The sequence below is a fragment of the Acanthisitta chloris genome, unplaced genomic scaffold (genome assembly GCF_000695815.1).
Source record: "Acanthisitta chloris isolate BGI_N310 unplaced genomic scaffold, ASM69581v1 scaffold15237, whole genome shotgun sequence".
In the NCBI taxonomy this organism is placed as follows: domain Eukaryota; kingdom Metazoa; phylum Chordata; class Aves; order Passeriformes; family Acanthisittidae; genus Acanthisitta; species Acanthisitta chloris.
In genome coordinates this window covers 21,049-45,024 of record NW_008682138.1, presented here as the reverse complement: position 1 = coordinate 45,024, position 23,976 = coordinate 21,049, and the positions used below count along the sequence as shown (strand labels likewise).

General features: G+C 47.7%; 1 protein-coding gene across 1 annotated transcript in view; it reads left to right on the top strand.

The window, feature by feature from the left end:
- LCMT1 (leucine carboxyl methyltransferase 1) overlaps positions 1-15,156 on the top strand; it is a 16,726-nt gene extending 1,570 nt beyond the window's left edge. Inside the window, exons 3-10 of the mRNA XM_009078407.1 lie at positions 1,096-1,172; positions 1,944-2,005; positions 8,352-8,454; positions 9,892-10,012; positions 10,779-10,880; positions 11,611-11,702; positions 13,350-13,447; positions 15,134-15,156. Coding sequence (XP_009076655.1) covers positions 1,096-1,172; positions 1,944-2,005; positions 8,352-8,454; positions 9,892-10,012; positions 10,779-10,880; positions 11,611-11,702; positions 13,350-13,447; positions 15,134-15,156 — 678 coding nt within the window. The remainder of the gene's footprint in view (positions 1-1,095; positions 1,173-1,943; positions 2,006-8,351; positions 8,455-9,891; positions 10,013-10,778; positions 10,881-11,610; positions 11,703-13,349; positions 13,448-15,133) is intronic.
- The last annotated feature ends 8,820 nt before the right edge of the window (positions 15,157-23,976 follow it).

Sequence of the window (23,976 nt, the reverse complement as noted above, 5' to 3'; positions counted from 1 at the left end):
GCAGGAATGAGGCACCAAAGCACAGGATTGTACAGGCTCTAGGGACATGTTTCTGCATTAGTTATATAAGTGTGAGTTGGAAATCATGGAAATCATAGAACCACAGACTGGTTTGTGTTGGAAGGACCTTAAAGGTCATCTCATTCTGCCCCCTGCCGTGTGCAGGGACACCTTCCACCGGCCCAGGTTGCTCCAGGCCCCATCCAGCCTGGCCTGGAACACTCCCAGGGATGGGGCAGCACAGCTCCAGGTGTTCCCTGGGTCCTGTCACTGGTCCCAGAGAGCAGGATGTGTAATTGCCATTCTTGTGAAGAGCATGTGGGGTGTAAGTGATGCCCAGAAGCTGAGACCCAGTTACCTGAGCACTCAGTGCTCTGACTGCTGATTCCATGTGCTGCTCAGAAATCCGTGAGATGGACAAGGCAGAACTAACAGGACATACCCATCACAGAGTGATTGCTGCACAGGGACAGCTTATCCATCAGGGTGTGACATAGTGACAACATGAAATGAGGAGGTTTTCCCCTTTCTTATAGCAGAGGGAGACTGATGTTTGTAGGGTGGAATGTGGTCACTGTCAGTGTGAACCTGTGCCAAGTGTTCCTGATGCTTTTCTCAGAAGAATGTACTGAAGATCATGGTAAATGTTGTCATAGTTTCCTGTTGCTGTGCTCTTCCACATCCTGATATTACACTGTTAGAATATGTTTCAGTGATGTAGTGTCTAGGATTAGATTCTCTTTCTGGAGGGAATCCCAAACCCACCTGGATGTGTTCCTGTGTCACCTGCTCCAGGTGATCCTTTCTGGGCAGGGGGTTGGACTGGGTGATCTCCAGAGGTCCTTCCAACCCTAATTAATCTGTGATTCCATAAATGTTAAATTATTTCTGTCGTTCTTGGAGGACATTCTGATGCCTCTCAACTGGTTTGTGTTGGGGTTTCAGGTGTTTTTTAAGCTGTGGGACATGATTATATCACTGTCACAAATACCAGTGTAAGCTAAACCTGAGCTGTGTAGGACCTGAGGTTGTATCTTGTCATGTGCATGTGAAACCTGAGTATCCCTAACTCTGGTGTCTTCCTCCAATTCCCAGGATGAAAATCTTCTCCCTAGAAAATATTTTGAAGTGGATTTTCCAATGATTGTTGCCAGAAAAATACATAATATCAAGTAAGTCTGAGCCTTGTTAGGTCTGTGAGGCTGAGTCAGTGCCATTATTTCATCTCTCTGCTGAGAAATTCTTTGTGCCCTGGGATGTGATGGGGAGAGGCACTGGCACAGGTTGCCCAGAGCAGCTGTGACTGCTCCATCCCTGGCAGTGTCCCAGGCCAGGTTGGATGGGGCTTGGAGCAACCTGGGCTGGTGGAAGGTATCCCTGCCCATGGCAGGGGGTGGGACTGGATGGGCTGTAAGGCCCTTCCAGCCCAAATCATTGCAGGATTCTATGCAGAGTAAAGGTTCATTATGCAGCAGGTCCTACATGTGACTGTGCAGCCACTACTCCAAGTTGGAGAAGGTGATTGGAAGCCCTAGGGAAGCAGAGCTAGTTCTGTGGCAGGGGAAGTCTCATGTTAGAGGGGATTAACTCTTCTCTTGGTATTGAAGACAGTAGTGAATTCCCAGAATAAATGCATTAAGATGTATTAATTAAGTGAATTCCCATGAATTGATCCATTAAGGCTTATGGAGGATACTTGAAAAGAATATCTGGATTTCTCTTAAAAAATACCTCAAAACTTGAGCGTAATTTATTACAAAACTTGTTAGTAACTTGCAAAGGTTTTAATTTCCAGCAGAGGGCAGAGATATTCTCTTGGCTGCTTCCAACACACACACACACACACACACACTCACACTCACATCTATATGTTAAAAAAGAGATGTAAGCACACTGTTAAACAGGCTTAACTGCTCTGAGATGCTTCTTCCTTCTTCCCACAGATCCAAACCTCCCCTGTCAAAACCAATTATGGAATCCCATTCAGGGGACTCTCTTCTAATAGGTGAGTCATCCCCAGAATCACTCAGCCATGTACTGCAGCACTTCTAAAACTTTTCTGATCATTTTGTTCTGCTATGTGGGCAGGCTTTTAATGCTTGAAATGCTGTTTGGACAGAGAATTGGGAGGGAAAAGAGGCTTTTTTCTTCTCTTGCAGACTCCTGCCCGTTCCTTCTGTGTCATGTTAGAAATGCCTTTTCTTTAAGTGGTTTTATTCTGCCAGAAAGTTGTTGGCTTTTTTCTTTTTCTCTCCTATGTAGCTCAAGTTTTCTGTTACAGGAGAGGAAAAATTGCTACTGATAGGCATGGATACCAGATTAAAATATCTGTGAGTGTTTATCTTCTTTCTGGCTCATTAAGGGCACAAATCTTTACATTTAGCAGAATCTTCACAGCAGAAACACAGTACAAAGTCCAGGCTGAGGAGCTAGTGCTGTTTGTGACATTTTAGTACTCAGAGGATAATAAATTCAAGTGTTGCCATGTATTGTACTGTCTTGGCTTATAACCCTGTTATGGAATAGGAGGCTGTGGACTCCCCGTGCCTGGGAGTGTTCAGGGCCAGGCTGGATGAGGCTGCCACACTCTGACTTGATGGTGCATATCTGTGCATGTTTTATTTCTGCACGTTAGAGGGTCAGAGTTCTCTGTTGCACCTTCAGGCCTCAAAAGGTGACGGCCCAGTGCCTCACCTTAGGAAGAAGGCTCCTGAGGATCACTGGGTTCCAGCCAGTGACATCTCTCACACAGAGAGTGATTTGCTGCTTTAGCACTGTTCCACAGGCATCCCCAGGAGGTGGTTCTGAAGGGTTGGCTAGTATTTGTGTTCTTGAACAGCTGTAGATGTGTCTGGTACAGCCAAACAACTGCAGTTATCAGCTTGCAGTGCTGTATTTTAATCAAAACCTATTAATAGCAGCTCACAGCAGTCAGGAGCAATTAAGGTGGCACTGGGGGAGTGTACTGGAGTGACTGGTTTGTCTGAGGCTCTTTTCCTAGTCCTTTCTCAGTGCTGGGTTTTAAACCCTCAGAGCAGCAGTTTTACTGTACCTGACTGTGCAGGCTCTGCTACACTGAGATCTCTGGGATGTAGCATCATGTCCAGATAGCTTGGAGATGTTGGAAATCTGCTGTGGAACCCCAGTTTGAGCTGGCACTCAACCACAGGTCAGTTCCAGTGAGATCCATGTGGGAACTCTGATTTAAGGATATATTAATGGAATTGCTCCATGTGGAAGTGCCACCAGAAGAGGTGGTGGAACAAGTGGTAAATCAAACAGATGCAGAGAGATTTCTTACAGATCTAAAGGAACTTGTCAGGGATTTCATTTAGCTCCTAACTGGTCTGTGCCTTCATTTTAAAGCTATTTTAGTGCCAGCTGGAAGGTGATGACTGTGACTCAAATGAGCTCCAGGAGAAATCCAGGGAACTCCAAGCCAGTAGGACTGGTGTCTCTACTGGACAAATCAGTAGAAACTCTGACTTAGTGGAACACAGGAGTAATAGAATGTGTTGAGAAAGAGTCACTGTGGCTTTTGGGAAGGTAAGTTCTGCCTCACAAACCTGTTGGAGTTCTCTGAGTCAACAGATCTGTTGGAAAAGGACATCGCTATAGTGCTTGATCTCGAAGATGTGTTTTGACAGTGTCCCTTCCCAGAGTGTGCCAAAGAAGTGGCACAGTGGTGGTGGGGAAGGAATGGCTCTCATATGGAAGAGGAGCTGGGATGGAGGGTAGGCATATGTTGTTAATTTTCATCATGGAGGGAGATGGAGAGCTGTGCTTAAGGATATGTTGTTGTTCAACACCAAGGAATAACTGGGAAAATAGAGTGATTAGTAAGTGGCAGCTTGTTGGCAAATCCAAACTCTTAGAGTGGTAAAGAACTGTACAAGAATCTTGTGAAATTAGTGACTTGATGATGAATTCAATGTGGAATAATAGAAAGTGATGCACATTGGGGGGAAAAAATAGTTTGTGCCTCACATGTCAATAATTATTGCTTCCTGCAGGAGTCGGGTGTTAGAAGAGCTGGTTACAAGCATGAGCTCAGGAAGGGTCCAGAATCCAAAACAAATATAAGCATCCTTGGAAGAAGCTAGAAAACAACTTAAATGTCAGTGTTAATATGTCTTTGCCCTTAGTGAACTATTGCCTTTCTGTGCCTCTTACACTTTCTGTCCCCATCTTTGGGACTTAGTGGTTTCACCTTCCTTTTGCCTCCTTTTCCAGATTTTCCTGTGACTCAACACAGGTATTGAGCTGTTGCTGCCCTGGTGACTTGCCTCATGTTGGAGGTGATCCTGCTCCTCCAAGGCCAAGTAAATGTGTGTTTTGACATGTTCCCTGTTGGGATGTTGTAGTGAACGAGGAGCAGAGTGAGAGCAGCTCGATCCCTGTGTAACAGGTTGTATGGGCTGGTGGTTTGTAAAGCTGCCAGAGATACCTTGGGATGAAATCCTAATGAAATCAGTTTGAGTCAGTAGTATCCTGCAGGCTGTCTCTTGGAGAACCTCCAGGAAATAGTTGCACTAATGTGAGAAGAGAGTAAGCAAAGGAAACTCTGAATTGATGTGGTAGAGGAAGCTCTGAGCTCCGTGTGCCTGTGAGGCTGTGTCGCTGCTTGAGTGGCAGGGTTGGGGCAGCAGGGAGGGCCTGAGGCCACTCTGAACACTGCAGTGACTTGCTGCTAACATTGCTGTGAAGAAAAATGTATTGCAGTTAGTGCCGAAGGCAGCTATAAGCAACTCCTGCTGCTGTTCCATTCCTACAACCTTGTCTTATTTTGTGATTCTATAAAATTCAAACCATTTGTGTTGTTACTTCTGTGCAGAGGTCATGGAAAATAAACATACAATGATCAGAGCAAAATGTTCTCTGTTGATTATCCATGGATAGCTGAACCCTGCAGCTGGGCCAGGAGAGCCTGTGTGAGGTAGATGGGTGGGCTGGAGTGCTGGGGCTCATCTTTCTCCCCTTCTCTCTCCTCCCCTTGTATTGTAGCTGAACCTGGTGTTTTCCAAACCTTCGCTTCAGCCAAGCACGAGAGAGAATCAATACCTGACTGGCTGTGCTGAGTGTGAGCATCACACACAAAGCCAGAAGAAAGCTCTGTGCTCAAGAAAAGAACATCCTGACCAACCAACCTTGCTAAAATCCAGCATGAAGTGTTGGTGCCTGGGTAGGAATTAGTGCCTGGAATATGGGATTCTCAATGGATTAAGGCACCAAATGTCAGTGGCCATGGCAGCATTAGAAGAGCTGGCCCAAGCCACAGCAGGGTGGTCCTGTTGATGTGAAAGTTGCTTCATCCCTTTGACTTTATCTGTAAAATGATTTTTTAATGCCATGTACAGGCCAAAGGTGGAAGCTGGCAGAGAATCTTACAAGGAAGTTTGGAAGAGGCTTAGTTTAAACTCTTTCCTTTGGCTTTTCCCCCCTTTTTCCTCTCTTTTTGCATTTTAAAATCAACTAATGTAAATCTCATGTTTGTCCCTAAGATTTCCTTTGAGGTCACAAGTATTGATCCTAAACACTGAAATGTATGGGTTATGGAGTTGTTTCATGAGGTGCTTTCAGATACGGTTGAAGTGTACAGTTTTCAGCAGTGATAGCAGCTCATGTGTGCTGCCAGTGCAGCTCTGCCTGGGTGCTGTCTGTGGGGCTCTTTGCCAGCTCCCATCAAAGGAGAGCTGAGGGAACTTGGCAGGAAAATGTGTGGAGGAACAAGCACATTGTGTTTGAATGGACCAAGGGAGGACAAGGCAGGACAGGGACTGGGAGTGGAAGTAAAATGATTGCATTGGGAGTAAAAGGCTTTTGGAGGAAGGACATGGACCTGTTGGAGTGAGGCCAGAGGAGGCACCAAGGTGAGGAGAGGGATGGAGCAGCTCTGCTGTGAGACCTTTCCCAACAGAGAGAGTTGGGATTGTTCAGCCTGGAGAAGAGGAGCTTTGAGGTGACCAAACTGCAACCTTCCAGGACCCGATGGAGGGAGACTATTTACAGGGGCTTGGAGTGGCAGGACAAGGCAGAATGGCTTCCTACTGCCAGAGGGTTAGGTGGGATATTGGGAAGGAATTCCTGGCTGTGAGGGTGCTGAGGCACTGGCACAGGTTGCCCAGAGAAGCTGTGGCTGTTCCATCCCTGGGAGTGTTCCAGGCCAGGTTGGATGGGGTTTGGAGCAACCTGGGCTGGTGGGAGGTGTCCCTGCCCATGGGTGGAACTGGATGAGCTTTAAGGTCCTTCCAACCCAAGTCATTCTGGGGTTTTATGATTCTAGGATAAAAATGCTTGAGCCAACAAGGTGTGACCAAGAGACAGTTACTGCCACCTTGGAGTGTTTGTGCTCCTTCTGTCCTGGGTCACTAACAGAGTCTTGTTTTTTCTTTGTGGCTGTAGTTAAGGCACTTGTGTTTCCAAGCTGGCCAAGGAGCTGAGTTAATCTCTTGCTAAGTGTGGTGGCTGACGCTGGCTGTGCTGTATCTGTGGACAGAACCCAGTCCCTATTTAAGCACTTCCCTGTGTGTGGTGGGTTTTGGGTGCCTTTTTTTGATGCCATTATCATGGCCTTGATGTAATCACTTAAATAGAAGGGTGTGGGAAGTAGTAAAGCTATTACAGAACATGCACATGGAAAAAGCCTTGACTCAAAATGTTGAATCATTTGCCACACAACTTTTTTTTTCACTTCTTTTTCCCTTTTTTTCTCCCCCTCTAACTCTCTTTATGAACTGTTCTAGTTCCTGTATCTGTTCTGGAGTGTTGCTGTAAGGCATCTGCTGTCACCTGCTAGTGCTATTTGCAGACAGTTGGTCACTGGAAAGGTGAACAGAGGTGAATCCTCTGGAATGTTTGATCACTGCTTGATCTAATACATGATCTAATAAATGAAATAATTGGGAAAACACCCAGTTGTCCCCAGTCTTTTTTTCCTCTCTCCTGAATTGCAAACCTCTTTTATCCTGCCTCTTCAGCCTCTTGGCTTCTCTCTTCACCCAGCCTTACCCAAGCTGCCTCATGGGAGGTTCAGGTTGGATATCAGGAGGAATTTCCTCATGGGAAGAGCTGCTAGGCATTGGAAGTGCCCAGGGAGGTGGTGGAGTCACCATCCCTGGGGGTGTTCAAGGCACAACTGAATGTGGCACTCAATGCTCTGGGCTAGGTGACAAGGTGTTGATGGTCGCAGGTTGGACTTGATGGTCTTGGAGGACTTTTCCAACCTCAGTGACTCTGTGATCCTGTCACATCTGCTCCCATGTGGCATTCATGGGGCTGTGCCAGAGCTTCTCCAGCAGCTGGACACTGACCAACCATTTCAAAGCCCTTCCAAAACCACTCTAAACTCTCACTCAGAGTATTTTTCACTGTTTCATTTATTTCACTGCTTGCTCTGTTTCATTCACATGGTACAAGGAGAGATGATAGACTATTCTGCCCTAATGCCTTCACAGTCAAGGAGAAGCACAAAGGAGTAACCTGATCTTCTCCTGTAGGACTTTGTCTCTCGGTGGGTTTGATGCTGCCCTTGTGTGGAGCTGTCTGTGGACACTGAGCTCACCTGGGTGCATTGATTGCAGCTGGGTGTCACGATTATTGCTATTAGGAGGCTCCTGTTGCTGCTTCTTCCTGCTGTGCCAGGGTGGCACAGTGTGCTTTGGCTCTGGGATTAGTTCCTCTTTCATGCTGGAAAGCATTCACTGGAATTTGCTGCGTCTTCTATCCCAGAGGAATATTTGTTCCTCAGAACATCTTCTCTAGTTTGCTTCTACCTTTAAATGCCATGACTAGGTCATGCCAAAAGGCTGAATGGTAACTTTATTTGGCCCCAAGTCTGTGTCTGATTTGTATATATATTATATATATATGTATATATATTACATAACTGTATATAGTTAATTTCTGTAGCTCTAGCTGTTGCTAATGTTTGAAATATTGTTACTCTTAACTTAGTTTTTCAGAGACTGATGTGCTTTCATGCAGTTCCTGTGTACATAAGTTGGGTCATGTAAAAGGACTCTGCAAACAAACCTGAAATGCTGCCTTCAATCTTCACATTTCTCTTCTCTCTGCATTCCTGGAAACCATGGAAACAGCTGGGATAACCTCTCTGCATCAGAGTGGCTGCAGAGGGAAGGAGTAGGCTTGGTGCAGGGTCTGATGGTGATATATCCCCGTGAGCCATAGGAATAAAGGGAATTAATGCTTTGAAAAGAAGAGTTTGATGTTAAGAGATACAACAGATCAAAGTTTGGCTTCCAAATCATGTGTTCCATGTGGGGGTTTTTAATTCCTGATTTCAGCATCTCTCCTATTTGTAACCTGAGCCTCTCCACATCCTCACCTTGCAGATTCCCACAGCCTGGACTCCAGTCGATATTCCATAGTGGGAGCAGATCTCCGTTTCTCCTTGGACCTGGAGGAGAAGCTAAAGAAACACAACCTGGATATACAGTAAGATTTTTATTTAATGAGGGCTTGTGGAAGCTCAGTGGAGAGACAGGTTGGGAATACAGCTCTGCTTCCAGTGCTCCTGACACAGCTGTGAGTGGGTTGAGTCACCATCCCTGGAGGGATGTGGCCCTTGGGGACATGGATGGTGGTGGCCTTAGCAGTGCTGGGGGATGGTTGGACTTTATAGTTTTAGAGGGTTTTTCCAATGTAAATCATTCCACAATCACTATGCCATTTCCATGGTTGCCTTTTCCCAAGCCCTTTTAGCAGAAGGAATTGTTCAGCCTCCATCCCTGGAAGTGTTCCAGGCCAGGCAGGACAGGGCTTGGAGCAGCTTGGTCCAATGGAAGGTGGCCTTGCCCATGGCCTGGGGTGAAACTGGATGATCCTCAAGGTCATTCCAACCCAACCCATGCCAGGTTTCTCTGATTTCAGAGTTCATCTGTGTAACTATTTCCCGTGCTCCACTCACACCCTGTGTTATTCCCAGACCTCTTGGTGGAGGCACAGCCATGGAGTCCCTGGAAGTGCCTTTGGAAGCTCCTCTGGGGGTTTTTATTGTTGAACATGAGGCTTTGGAGGGGGCAGGAGTGAAGTTCTTAGTGGATGATGGACAGACCTTTCAAATATAGGTGTATAAATAGCAGCTCTGTGGCTGGGTGGGAGAGAGCATATGGGGAAGCAGAATGCATCAATTGCCATTTAATTCTTTATACTTCCATCTTCTGAAATGTTGCCTTGCTTGCCTATATTGCTGCTCCTTGTGGAATTTCTCTGGCTTCTAGTGACTTGTTTTTTCCCTTTCACTGGAACAATTAAAAGCAAACTCAGTAATTGTGAGGAAAATCACTCGTGTGAATGTCTATTTCTGTTGTTTTGGGGATGGTGGGGGAAGAGGCAATGTGCAAACCATGGATTGCATTTGTTAGGTAATAGTATGTGAAGAGATTTTACAGATACTGAACAAATTTGTCTAATTAAAATTCTTCTGAGAACTTTTTTAAAGAGAAAACATGTTTTTTTCTAATTTGTAATTGATTCCTGATTTTTCTGATATCTGAAGAATGTGGATTGTGTAGAGTTGGTACAGTTCTTCCTCAAATGGAATTTTAACAGTCACCTCAGCTCATGCTAGGAGGGAAGACTCGGAGAATACACATTTTCTGTGTTTGTGGCTGACTCTGGGGAGATTTTTCCCTAAAATCTCTGGTTTGTGACCATAGGACTCTCCTGTGGTTGATAGTTCATGAGCTGCCCGAAAGCCCAGGTCTGATCAACTGAATGGAGAGATTTCATTCCATCTTCAGTGTCTAGTTCATAACAAATGTAGCTCTTTGAGGAAATCTTGGGGACATGAAGTGATTTGTTGACAATTTCTGATAGGTTTTTCTTGTTCTTCTGCTGGAAATGAATCCCCTGCCTGTGTTTGGTCTGCAGGTTGCCAACACTGCTGGTGGCAGAGTGTGTGCTGGTGTACATGACCCCCCAGCAGTCTGCAGACCTGCTCAGGTGGGCAGCAGGCACCTTCCCCGTGGCCATGTTTATCAACTATGAGCAGGTAAACCCCAAATGGCACGTTTGGACCTTCACTGTTGGCACAAAAACTGCTGTCCAAGGTGGGAGTTGCTGTGGAGTAAGAATTGGGCACATCCTGTTGCGCACACAGCAGTTCCTCTTGGATTTCTGCAGTAATGTGCTTTCCTTTGCAGCTTGGTTAGCTCATTGTAGGGAACACAGAGCTGTTCTGACACACAATGTCTGGACTATGTTGAAGCAAAATAATTGAGACTTAATCCATACGTGGAGAAAAGCATAGAATATTGGTTTAGCTGAGACAGAGGAAGAAGAAGTGATGCTGAGAGCTGGCTCTGGGTGTATAACATTACATAATTACCTCTCTGTTCTCTGGCAAAGTGGAGCAGAAATCACATCAGCATGAACTCTGCTTCCCTCTGTGCAAGTTAAAAGCTGCCTCAGGGGAGCTAGGTGGCTCCAGGAATTAGTAACAGGATCTTCCCAGCTGTAAATCACTGCTGGAGAGCTGAACCAAGTTGCTGACAGCTGAAAGCAGAGTCAGTTTCCATCCCAGTCCCTGTGTCAGGGCAGTGGCACTGTCACCACCACACTAGCACTCAGGCTGTGGTGCGGAGGGAGCTGAGGTAGCAGTGGGAGGTGGGACCTGGTGTCAGGATGTGGGACTCACTTTGGTGTTACCCTGTACATTCTGTGACATAGGCAGCCCCAGGGTTTGAGCAGGTCACTGCTGTTCCCTGTGGGCACACTGTGTTCCCAAGGGAACACTTGTGTCTCCTTCTCTCCTTGAGGTGAACATGTCGGATCGGTTCGGGCAGATCATGATTGAGAACCTGCAGAGGAGACAATGCAACTTGGCTGGGGTGGAGGTCTGCAGGTCTTTGGACTCCCAGGTAAAAGGGGCACAGAGCTCTGGGGGGGCTTGATACTAAACTAAACTAATCTGGTGGCAAGTTCCACCCCTGTGTGTGCACTGTGAGGCTCAGAGCAGTGACTGGAGCTGGGCTGGGGCAGTGATGCCTTCTGAGCCCCTTTCCTGTCCATGTTATCGTAGAACCTGGAATGGTTTGGGTTGGAAGGGATCTTAAAGACCATTCAGTCCCAGCCCTGCCATGGGCAGGGACACCTAGCCCTGGTTGCTCCAAACCCCATCCAGCCTGGCCTGGAACACTTCCAGGGATGGAGCAGCCACAGCTGCTCTGGGCAACCTGTGCCAGTGCCTCAGCACCCTCACAGGGAAGAATTCCTTCCCAATATCCCATCTATTCCTGCCCTCTGGCAATGGGTATCCATTCCCCCTTGTCCTGTCACTCCAGGCCCTTGTACACAGTCTCTGTCCATGTTTCCTGCCTCAGGCACTGGGAGGCTGCAGTCAGGTCACCCCTGTGAGTCCTCTCTCTGATCCCACTGTATCTCAACAGCTCTACAAAAGCTGCATCAGATCAGAGCCCAAGCTCTGCCTGTCCCACTGCCTTCTCTGTGCAGAGATGGCTAGAACAGAGTTTAAGAGCCCTTCAGAGAACAGGTGAAGCAGCTGCCCCACAAAATCCTCAGGGGGAACACCTGTCCTGTGGTGTTTCTCCTGGAGCCCAGTGAGAGCTGTGCTGCCTCTTTGTGTTGCAGAGGGAGCGGCTGCTGCTCTGTGGTTGGGACACTGCACGTGCCATTGACATGATGAAGGTGTACAGCTTTCTGCCACAGGCTGATGTCAAAAGGTATTACTTCTGGAGCCTAAAGGCATCTTCAGATGCCATTCCAAGGTCATTCACATCAATGTGTAGCACAGGATTCCCTGGAATAACAGAGAGGAGGCTGCAGGCAGGTGCTGGTCATGTCTGAATCTGAAGCTCTGCAGAGCCTTAAGGATTGAGCAGCAATAATGATCAGAGGGTTATTGCTGCCAGGAGGAGACTGGCAGTGGTGATGTTTTGTTTGAGGATGATGTAAAACATTTCTTGACAGAAATTTGCAGCTAAAAAATGCCTGAGAAATACAGTGTTGAGTTTTTGCAATGCCTGAGATGTTCCTTGTGAGCCTTTCAGCTGGGGTTAAGCCATGACACGTTGATACCACCTTCCTGAGGGAGTCTGGTTCTGCAGAGCTTAGAGCACAGAGAGGGTAACTAAAGGCTGTTTAACAGTCAGTAATCTGCATGGATTTGGAGGGGGTTTTTGCATTAAAGAAGTACTAAAAAATGAGAAACTTTTTAAGGACTAACTTCTTAGGGATATAAGGTGAAATGTGATTTGCTAAGAGTCAGTAATTAACTAGAGTCTGAATTAGCTGAACAAGTTACCTTGGTCCAAATATTCACATATGGGGGTTTCTCAAGGAACTGAACAGGTGAGAGTTGGAATCAGCAGTGGTTTAAATAGGAACAGAGATGTGTGGTGGGACCATATGGCACTGGTGGAGACACAGAGCCTTGCAGCATTTTTGACTGCCTTAGATCTGCTCAGCTCCTTCCACTTGTTCCAAATGCCAGGAAATAGGTTATGTAAACTCTGTCCTTCAGTATTAAGGAGGCAAATAATGCTTTTTGTTTATCAGAGTCTTTGCCAAACTGTTCTCTGCAGCTCTCCACATCTGGGAGTGTGGGTAGGAACTTCTGCCCTCCAGCCTCTTTTGCTTCTCAGTAGCAGAACTTCCAAATATTAGCCTGGAAAATAAACACTCTGATATCCAAGTAGTCTGGAGGGAGAGAAGAATGTGCCAGGTTAAGCTTTTTAAAGCAGCACAGCTTGGGAGAAGTTCTCCCATTTGGGGGGAGACATTCAGAGATCTTCCTGTAAGAATCCCAGGTGGGAACCATTTTAGGGAAAACAACTCCTCAGGTCTTCTGTGAACCATTTGGTTTGTGCTTCATCATGAGCTCATGTGGGAGAGCTGTTAGGAGCTGCACTAGGACACCCATCACTCTTCCAAGGCTTCACATGGACTTGTGATTCTCTGGAGAAAATAGTGTTCCAGCGCTCACTGCAGCCCCTGGGTCGAGGTGGCTGCACTGCCTGTTGTGCTGTTGTGCTGCAGCTGTTGTGGCTTCTCACACCCAACAAGACCAGGTACCTGCAGTAAAAGGGCTTAGAGGACAAAGACTGGTGTTTGGGAGAAGTTACACAGTTAGTCCTGGAATATGAATTTCCAGGGGTCTGAGAGGTTGAAAACATCCTGTTGGTCACTTGTTCATACACTGGCTACAAGGGTAGGATCAGTGGTGGCACCTCCATTAATTAATGCTTTATTAATTCACTGGGAAGGAGCTGCCTTTCTGGCCAGAGTGTTCACTCCTGTGGAGCGAAGAGTTGATTAAAAACTCTCCTGAGGCTCCAGTTCAAATCCCAATTTTCATTTCATTCCTGCAGAATAGAAGCACTTGAATTCCTGGATGAGAAGGAACTGTTTGAACAACTAATGCAGCACTACTGCATCTGCTGGGCTTCAAAGGACAGCAGCAACCTGGGTAATGTTCTCCAGCACTGGGAGTGATCCTTCCCGTGGGAATCTGGTGTGGAAAAGGCTGGGATTGGGATGTGTGTGGCACAGAGACACCCTGTGAGGGAGTGCAGTCTGCTGCTTTGCCCTTGGGGCTGGGAACACCTCCCAGGTGGTGACTGTTCCTCCACATCCTTTGGGCACTCAAGCAGCCCAGCAGGAAGCCTGTCCAGTCCATGGAGTTGGGATTTTTCCACCCAAGGATGCCGTATGGGTGTCTTTAAATAACTGCCTGCTTTCCCCATCAGTGCTAATTGCAAGGTTTCCAAATCCCTTGCATGGGAAGTGCCATATGGGCACAGTGTAGGAAATCACAGTGTCCTGACAACACTGAAATAAATTTGTATTACTTATCCCAGGCTCCTGCTCTGTCCCCATTTACATCCATCTGACACTGAAGTTTTCCAGGCTGCTTTCTCCTGGGGAAAAATTCCCTCTGAAATTAACTCTTTTAGATTCTCCTTTTGGTCTTAAAATTCTCTGTCTCCTAGACAGGAATTTCTTGGAAACAGACAGGCTTGATTTATGCTTTCTGTAGCATTTGTATGTTGCTGGTGCTTATAAAATCTGCAGAGTTGTGGTTTGGGGGATGGATGGATGGATGGATGGATGGATGGATGGATGGATGGATATATGTATGTATGGCTGCAGCCTGGATTTGTCCAGATCAGAAAGACAACTCTGCAGGCACAGTTTATCTCTACTTCTGTCTGCAATTTCAGTCTCTCCAGAAAACCTCTCTGCCTCCAGTTTGTATCTTTTCCTCCTTTCTCCTTCTCTGCCCTTTCCTTGCTCCTGACAGGGCATCCAAGAACAGCTTTTATTGCCTGCTCCTTAGCAAATGGGGATAGATGTGATCCCTGCAGCCAGGCTGAGCAGTACAGCATCTCCTACAGCTGCTGAAATGAGATCTTCAGCACCCTGGTGCTGCTGTTGGAACAGGGCTGCTGCCTTGTGGTCTCTGCTCACCTCAACCCTCCAGTTTCCATCCCTCTCAGCTCAAAAATCCATGTTTTCCATTTGATTTCCTATGGCTAATAAGGGATGACTAAAACACAACTTATTTCTAGAGGAGCTAAAGCCAAACAGTTCAGCTGATCATAACAATAACTGGGTTTGTGTCTCAGTGTTATTCTTTGCTGTGATTAGAGAAAGACTCAGGATGATTTTGGCTTCTGAGGTTAAGTGCTGCAGTGTGTCTTAGAAGCTAAAAAAGGCAAATCTCAAAGGAGATACCAGATGTCCAATGGACATTTGGACATGGCATGGATATGCCTTAATCTCAAGCAAGTTTTTATATCCATGTGGATTTACTGCCCTCAGTAATGGCACTTTCCCCAGCTTTCTCTTGAATTTCATGGGCAGACCCTGAGGTTCATGAGCATTTTATGTTGTTCACTCTGCCATGAATAACTCCAGAGCTCCTGCTTAATCAAGTTAATTGCTGCATCACAGTCAAAAAAGGGTTAAAAGTACAGATCAACATGTTCCTTAATTTCCTCCCACCAAATCCTTTCCATTTAAGCTTAAAAAGTCAAATAATTCTCTAAGCATCATCTCCCTGTGTCTTAACTGTCCTGGTAGGAGTGAAGGACAGGTAAGTTAAGAACAAACCCTTGTTTCTCCCCACCAATCCCTCTTTCTTTTTCCACAGGTCTGGCAAGCATCGACTTCTGAGGGGCTGCTGGAGGGAGAGGAGCCCAGGAGCCACAGGGACTGCTTCTGCCTGGGACAGATCACAGGAGTGAAGGGACCCTGCATGTGCCACCCCAGTCTGTGTGTTGATGGCTCCTGGGGCTCTCCTGGGGCTGTTCCTGGGGCTGACCTGGAGTTGTTCCTGTGGTCTTTGGGTGATTTTAAGGCATATTTCTTTGTGAGCAGTCATTTGAGGCAAGACTTGCCTCCCATTCCCAGCTATCCAAGGATGGACTTGGACAAGGTGTCAGTAATTCCTGTTTCAAGCTTGCCTGCCTTAGTTTAAAACTGAAAGTAAAGTGTTCTTGGACTCTTTGATTTTTCCCCTTTTGTCTCTCTGTGGATGTGTAACCTGTGTTTCTGCCAGGAAGCTGGAACAGCTGCACTGGTGAGCTGCATCCTTGGTGCCTGCACTGTGCATGGTGATCAGGAAGGGGCAATTTTCATTTTCATTCTATTCAGGTCACCTTGATGAAGTGTCACTGTGCTGGCTTCTCCAGGCTTCATTCCTGTCCAAGGCTGTTACTGTGCTGGTGTTTTGTAAGAGAAGGAAGGGGAGCCCTGATTTTTGTTCAGTGATGTACAAGAAACTGGAAAATGGACTTTATTGAACTGGGAAGGGCTTAGCTTGTCAGTTCAGCACTGGGATGGTGCAGGTAAGACAGAAAACTAACTCAATTTGCACTGCTTCTGGTAGTATCTTTACACCAGTTTCTCATTCTTCTTTCTTTCCTCTTAAAAGAAGCAAAACTAAACCCCAACAGCAATGAAAGCTCTTGTCCTGTGTTTGGAATGGAATCTTGCAACCTTCCTATGAGAACAATAATAAATGTTTAGTATTTATAGTTTGTCTCCTGTCTTACTCATTAGGAATTAATTACTTAGATCTGGTTTGGTGACTGCAATTTTCCTCTCACCAAATGTCTCACCAGTACTTTTTCTGGGCACAGCAGGTGCAGCCACGGCTGCACATCCCTGGGAGTGTTCCAGGCCAGGTTGGATGGGGCTTGCAGCAACCTGGGCTGGTGGGAGGTGTCCCTGCCCATGGCAGGGGTGGGACTGGGTGGGCTTTAAGGTCCTTCCAACCCAAACCGTTCTGGGGTTCTATGAAATGACCTTCCTTTCAGTGGGAAGGGCCCCAACAGCAAAGTATATGGATAAAACTTCCTTTGAAACTGCCTTTGCCAATTTCTCTCTGCAGTGCCTGCTCAGGGCATAAAAACTGAAGGGGATACTTCGTTATCCTCCCTCTGTACATCCTGGTTTTGTTTGGGAAGCAGAGCCAGACAGCTGAAAGGACTTGAATGCCACAATGCCAAGGCACTCTACCTGGGCTGGAGCTTGAGAAAAGGTAAAGAGCTCAACATCTCAGCCAGTTCTGCTCTGTTCACAGCTCTTTTTCCCTCTTTGCTGAGAGTCACAGCTGGAGCAGCAGCTTTTTGTTATGGCTGTGCCACCCATGAAACTGAGGTTGGTTTGGATGGAGGGAGAGGTGGCTCTGATCCTGCTGGCTGAGCCACAGTCCAGCACAGGTTGAGAGCTCAGTTCTGCTGGCATGTTTCCTAGTGCCCAAAAGTCCTTTTGCTTCACCTGAAGGTTATTCCTCAAGCCTAAACCCTAGTAAGTCCTGTATTTGGGTGCTGCCATCTTCAAATTCTCTGGGACTTGCTGAGTCCTTCCTCTTGGGTGATGCTCTGGACCAGGACGTTGCTTTTCCTGGTTTTAATGAGCTCTGAGCTGTGAGGCCTCCCTCCCTTCCTCCTTTCTTCTCTCCTTCCCTCCTTTCTTCCCTCCCTCCCTCCCCCAGAGTGTGACTCACATGGGAGCTCTGCTCCCAGGGGGTTTGTGCTGCCTTCAAACTCATCTGCTAGAGCAAAGCTGAGGTGTTGCAAAAGCATGAGAAGAGTTCAGGGGTGAGTCTCCATTTGGAAGGACCAGTCAGGTGCTCCTGAGGTGAACACAGCAGATGTGTTACTTCCACCACCTTTGGAGCAGAGTGTGACTCTGGGGAGTGTGGCTGAGCCAGGGCCTCTTCTCTCTCTCATTTTTGTGTGTATGAAAGGTAGTTCCTACTTTCCTGTGTGTTCACATGGATGCAGCTTTGTTCCTTGTGGTTTCTGGAGTAAGAATGTACACATACAAATCTCTCCAAGGGGTGTCAGGATGGTGCCTCACTCTGGTCAGTGGTGCCCAGTGACAGCACAAGGGCTAATGGCCATAAACTACAACACAAGTTCCACATCCACATGAGGAAGAACTTCTTTCCATGAAAGTGGCAGAGCCCTGGCACAGGTGTCCAGGGAGGTCTCCCTCTCTGGAGGCATTCAAACCCACATAGACATGTTCCTGTGTCACCTGCTCCAGGTGCCCCTGTCTGGGCAGGAGGTTGGACTGGATCATCTCCAGAGGTCCCATCCAACTCCAATTGCTCTGGGATTCTATGATTAATGGATTCCTAACCTCTCTATATTGGAGACTCCTCAGTGTGGCTTTGCCCAGACACCTGATCCTGCCTGCACTGCTCTTTGATGTTCTGGCCTTGATCTTTGTCCCAGCTCTGATCTGATCTGCTGTCACTGGCATTCACAGTGCTGGGTGCGGGTGAGAGATGTCTGCCCTGGAAAACCTCTTGATTTGAATTAACATGCAGAAATCTGAAAGATTTGAATTAACATGCAGAAATCTGAAATAGCTCAAAGATGCTTAAATAGGAAGATGTGGAAAACTAGACGATGTGTAATGTCACAGCCTGCTGGGAGCTGAGTGTGGCAGGTCACCTCACAGGGAGTGTCTGCTAGTAAGGATCAGGGATTAACCAAACCCCAAACCCATCACAAGCCCTACAGCACCGTCTGCCCTGCAGGAGCCTTCCTGAGCACTCACTAATGCCCAGTGGCACCAAGACTGTGCTATTCAGGGAATAAAATAAAGCTCATCTCTACCATCAATTTAATTTTGGCTGACCCCTCTTTGGGACTATATTCCTTTAAGCCTCTTGCCACATCTTTCTGTCTGGGATCCAAGCTGGAGTGGTACCAGATCTGGAACACACAAATCTGCTCCCTTTGAGCAGGTCACACCTCAGATACAGCCCCTGAGCTGGGTCATTTGGCATATCAATGGGTTTGAGTGCAGCTCATTGCTGAGACATCCTGGGCTCCATCAGTCTTTTGTATCGTCTTTGTCATAGTTTAATCTTCTTTGTGTTTGGGAATAATGTCTGTGCTAGCAGGAGGCAGACACTGGTGGAATTCCTGCTCATCGTTTCTGTTTTAGGTCCCTGGATAACTTGTTCATCCCAGGGAAGCTCTGGAGAACACAGAGCAGGAGCTGAGCTGGTGCCGTAGGGTGGAAGACATGATGGTGTCCTGGTCATCCTTCATCTGGATAAGTCTGACTTTCCCTTTCCAGCTGGACAGCTCGGCATCCAGCTAGGGGAAGGGAAATCATTCCTGCAAAGCCTCTTCCAGAGTCTCTCCTAGTGTGGTTGCCAACAGTGGTGAGGAAAGTGGGTCACCTTGTGCTTCAGGGTTACAGAAGGATCAAAGGAGTTTGTGGCTCCCTGGGAGCTCGTGGGGGGAGGAGGGTGTGGGCAGCTCAGAGCTCAGCATTGCACTGACAAAAACGGGTAACTAACTCGTGCACCTCTCTTCAGGGAATGTTTGGATGTGGAGGGTGCCTGGTGCTGCTCCAACACTGCTACCGTGCTGGGAAGCTGCTGGCTGAGGAACGTTTTCCAGCTAGGAAAGGTGGCTCTGCTCTCAGCTGGGGCTCCCTGAGCTGCCCATGAATCTCTGCCTCTCCCTCCTGCTCCAGCCCTGCCTTGTGCCTGGCGAATTGGTACAGACAACAAAGCTCATCCCTAACAGTCATAGAATGGGTTGGGTTGGAAGTGGCTTTCAAAGGTCATTCAGTCCCACCCCTGCCATAGGCAGAAACACCTTCTACCAGCCCAGGTTGCTTCAAGCCCCATCCAACCTGGCCTGGGACTCTTCCAGGGATGGAGCAGGCAGTCTCCCTGGGCAACCTGTGCCAGTGCCTCAGCACCTTCACAGGGAAAATTTTCTTCCTAATATCCAACCTAAATCTACTTTCTTTCTGTTTAAATCCATTCTCCTTGTCCTGCCCCTCCAGACCCTTGTCCCAAGTCCCTCTCCAGGTCTCTTGGAGCCCCTTTAGGCACTTGAAGGGGCTCTAAGGTTTCCCTGGAGTCTTCTCCAGGCTCAACACCCTCAGCTCTCCCTGCCTGTCCATGGCAGAGGTGCTTCAGGCCTTGGAGCATCTTCATAGCCTCCTCTGGGTGGTTTGTTTAAAGGGAAATGAAAATTTAAGCAAAGAAAAGGAACTTGAACTAGTTTCCTGTTTGCTACTGAATATCATTTTGGTGTCTGTGCATGTGGTAGCAGCAGGAGATTGGATGTTGAGAAGATAAGTGTTCCTGATGGTGAGGTGCTTGTGATGTTGTTCCTTGTATGTAGCTCTAGGTGGGATATTAAGGAAAACTTCATCATGGAAAGGACTGTGCAGCCCTGGCACAGCTGCCTGGGGCAGTGGCAGAGACCCCATACCTGCAGGATTTTAAAAGCTGTGTAAAAGTGGCACGTGGGGACATGGTTAGTGGTGGCCTTGGCAGTGCTGGGGGAATGATTGGACTCAATGAAACCCCAATTTGGGGGGCTCAGAAAGGTGATTGACACAGCACCTGGGGTGTGTGGGGGGTGTGAAGGCCCTGCTGAAGGAGCTGTGCCAGGGCAGGATGTGGGGATCAGGAAGGGAGCTGTGCCCAGCTGTAGTGTCAGTCCTCTCTGCTTCCCCCAGTACCTGGGAAGCTTCGCTCAGGAGATGCTGAGTGCAGTTACCATGGCAAAGTGAGGCAGTCACTGCATGTGGTCCCTCCTGCCAGCGAGGTGCATGTCACAAACTGCTCCTGCAGGTACCAAAAATCCTCATGTCTGTCCATGGTGAGTCCTGGATGTCAATCCTCACTCAGTGCAAGCTTCAGCCACAGTTGAGGTGCTCACAGTTTGCTGCATCTGTGTTCCATCCACGTTCCCTAGGCCTGAGCATTGCCTGCTTCTCTTAAAAAATGGATAAAAGAAGTTCCCTTGCAGGAAATTTAATTATTTAGATCCTTACAGGAATTGCCCAGCTCCAGGAGCTGGATGAAAAGCAGCTGTTGGCTCACAGTGCACAGTGTTTCACCCTCTTTGTCTTGTTACCTGCCCCTCATTTCAAGCTGACATGATTTTTCAGGTCTCTGTGCTGCTGGGGAGCAGGGAAATGTGGTTATTTGGGATGAAGATGCTCTGTTGTGGTTGTGCTGCCATGATAGCCACAGGAACCCAGGGGTCAGGCCATTGCAGGAACCAGGAGCTTCCTCCCTTCTGGGAGAGCTTGGTGGGTTTTGATGCTAAATACCAGAATTAAGAATGTTAAATACCAGAACTGAGGTCTAAGTGTGGCTTCATCCCACTGGTTATTTTCCCTCCTCCAAAACAAGTCTGTGCATGCAGGACTGACCCAAATCCGTCCCTGTTTTCCAGCAGCTACAGTGACTCTGTGTTGAGAATCCTTGGAAATTTCCATCTGCTCTGGAGCTTTACGGTAGCGACTGGAAGGAGAACTCTTAGCCAATGCTGGCTCTGTGTGGGGGCAGAGGTCAGCTCACCTGGGCTCAGCTGCGAGCTGCAAACCATTCTGCAAGTTCTCATCCAGCCCCAGTTGTGTAATCCTGGGCACTATCTGTCTCCAAAGTAAATAAGGAGAGATAAGGCAGTGTCAAAGGAGTTGGTTTGCTTCTTTATGGCTCTTTGGAAGAGCTGACCCTGCTGACCCTCTGCCAGGGTGTTTCCTTGCAGCTTCACCTTGTGCAGCACCAAAATTATTGGTGGGAACTTTTTTAGAGATATCCACTTGGAAATGTGGCCTTTAAAATGTACCAGCACTGTACAGAGAGCACTTGGGCATGACCAGATCATGGAGGGACAGGACACAGGGAATGGATTCCTACTGCCAGAGGGCAGGGATAGATGGGAAGGAATTCCTCCCTGTGAGGTGCTGAGGCACTGGCACAGGTTGCCCAGAGCAGCTGTGGCTCCTCCATCCCTGAGAGGGTTCCAGGCCAGCTTGGATGGGACTTGGAGCAACCTGGGCTGGTGGGAGGTGTCCCTGCCCATGGCAGGGGGTGGAACAAGGTGGTCTCTAATGTCCCTTCCAACCTAAACCAGTCTGGGATTCTATGCTTAAATGTTAATGGCACTTCAGCATGTTCTTTAAGAGCTTTTTGGAGTTTGGGTAGTTAGAGTTTAGAATCCCAGAATGGTTTGGTTTGGAAAGGACCCTAAGAAACATCTAGTTCCCATCCCCAAACCTACTTTCCTATACAAACCATGGTGTGGGTGCTGTGGTTTGCATGGAAAAGCAAATGAAAGGTGGAAGATCTGCAGGATGAAGTAAGGAGAAACAGCAAGAAACACTGGGGGTGGATAAAATAGGCGATTCTGACTTTTGTGGCCAGGTAGAAGGATGTGGGAAATGATGTCTGTGATTCCTAAAAAGGACTGTTAGAAGCTGTGGCTCGTTTGGTACCATTTCCTGTACCAATTGACACAGTTGCTGTTGTCACTTATTTAACAAATCGGTGCAAGCCCAAACAAGGCCAAAAATAAGTGTCTGCTAATAGGAACAGATTTCTCTGTTCTCATCCCCACGCCTTTTCCCATGGGCACAGCTTCTGTGGAGCTCATTGAGTAAACCTTGGTGCCAACTATTCCATCTCTCCTTGAGGGGCAAAGGCTGCTCAGAGCAGAACTGTTGTCTTTGCATCTCCAAACACATGTGCTGGGGCAGCCTCTGCTCTGGAGGACACAGGAGGATGGTTGGGTTGAAGTGTAGAATCACAGAATGATTTGGGTTGGAAGGACCTTAAAGTCCATCCAGTCCCAATCCACTGCCATGGGACACCTTCCACTAGCCCATCCAGCCTGGCCTTGTAGCTTAAAATGGGTCTGTAGCAGTCATTTATGAGATGTTCTGGAAAACATGTTCTGCTCAGGAGTTGTCAGAGACACAGTTCAGAGTTAACATAAAAGAAATCAACTCCACCTCTGCCAGTCCCTGTTGATAAATATAGATCATGTATCTCACTGCTGTGAACTTTTGCTTCCCTGGGAGAGTCCAGGCAGCCCCAGTGTGCTGAGGTGATGCTGTTCCCTTGCTCTGCCCACCGTTGCCTTGCCAGCAGTGTGACTTGTGACCGTGTCCCTTCTCCTTGCACCCTCCTCTGGCACTTCCCAGTGTGGCACAGCTGGAAACTTCAGGTGATTCCCACGGGGCTGGTTCGGCCCTTGCTGTGGTGCTGTGAGGGCACGGTAGAAGCCAAGTGTTCACTCTGCCTCACTGATCCATCAGGAGACTCCAGTAGGATTTATGCACTCAAGCACTTCAGGAGCCACAGCTGGTGGGTGCTGAAAATATCCTTGTTTGATTGGTTTGGGTTTGTCCTGGTTTTGAGGTTAGCTGAGACGGTGTACAGGGAGTGCTGGTTTCCCATGGAGCTGTCCTCACACCGAGGTGGTGGTTAGGGAAGAGCAATGTTCCCTTGGCTCCAGGAGGAGAGGAATGAAACTGCCTCAGAGAACATTTCCCCTATCCTTCTACCTGGGCACAAAAGTCAGTATACCTTATTTATCCACCCTCTCTGTTTTGTTCTGTTTCTCCTTGCTTCATCCCACCCGAGTGGTTGGGTGAGCTGTGGCTGTGCAAAAAAACCTTCCCTCTCCCAAATCTTCCAAAACAAATCAGTCAGTGTTTTGCTCTGAAATTTCCCAAGCTGTTTTCCTCTGGGGATTTTAGCTCAGTCCTCTGTGGCAGACATAGGATGCCTGGGCAGCTCTGGTGGAACTGCATGGCTGGAGCTCCCTCTGACAGGTACACCCGTTCCCCCAAGGTTGCTCCTTTGTTCTGTCCTGTTTCAGGCCTGTGCTCAGTAATAATTAATTCCTTTGTTGCCTGAACGTGGAGCATTTCCTCTGGAAGGCTCAGGCAAACATGCCCACTCCCTGAAGAATGGTAAATGTTTAAAAGCCAAGGACACAGAGTTAATCCTTGCTTTTGGGTTGTGACCTTCCAGCACTGCTGAGCCATGTGGCAGTGAGAGCTGCTGCTCAGAGGCACCAGCTGAAATCTTGATGTGTTACGTTAATGTCTCTAATAAATACCCACCAAACAGATGAAATCTGGATTCCTTCTGCCCCAGTTAAGATCCCTCCTGATGGAATGCTCAACTGGTCGTGCTGGGAGCTGTGGTGACAGGTAGGTTCTATGCACCTGTTGGAAACTGGCTCTAGGTGACAGTGCTCTGTGAGCTGATTGAATTGGATCAGGTATTCCCTGTTCCAGAGGTCCATGCACAGGATTCCCAGGAGCCCCAAAGCCAATCCTAGCACTCACTCTCCACATCCCAGTGATTTCTAGAACCAGAGTATTTCTCTGTAGGAAACAAGGTCTGAGGAGGGAAAATGGATTGATGGAGGCACATGTAGAGATGCCTGGACTGGGATTCTCCAGCCTGACCCTTGTCTGTGGTGTGGCCAGCAACAGGGACAGGCAAGTGGAAATTTCCTTCCCAGCCCCAGTGTCTTGTGACAACATCATAAACCACCTGTGGTGTTCTTTACCCTGCTGAGAGGGAGAAGTCTCTATAAACCCCAATCCTCACTCATCCACCACAAACACAGGATGCTGCTGGCGATTGCTCAAGGTGGTGACACACCACAGGGCTCATCCCCAGCAGGGTGGGCT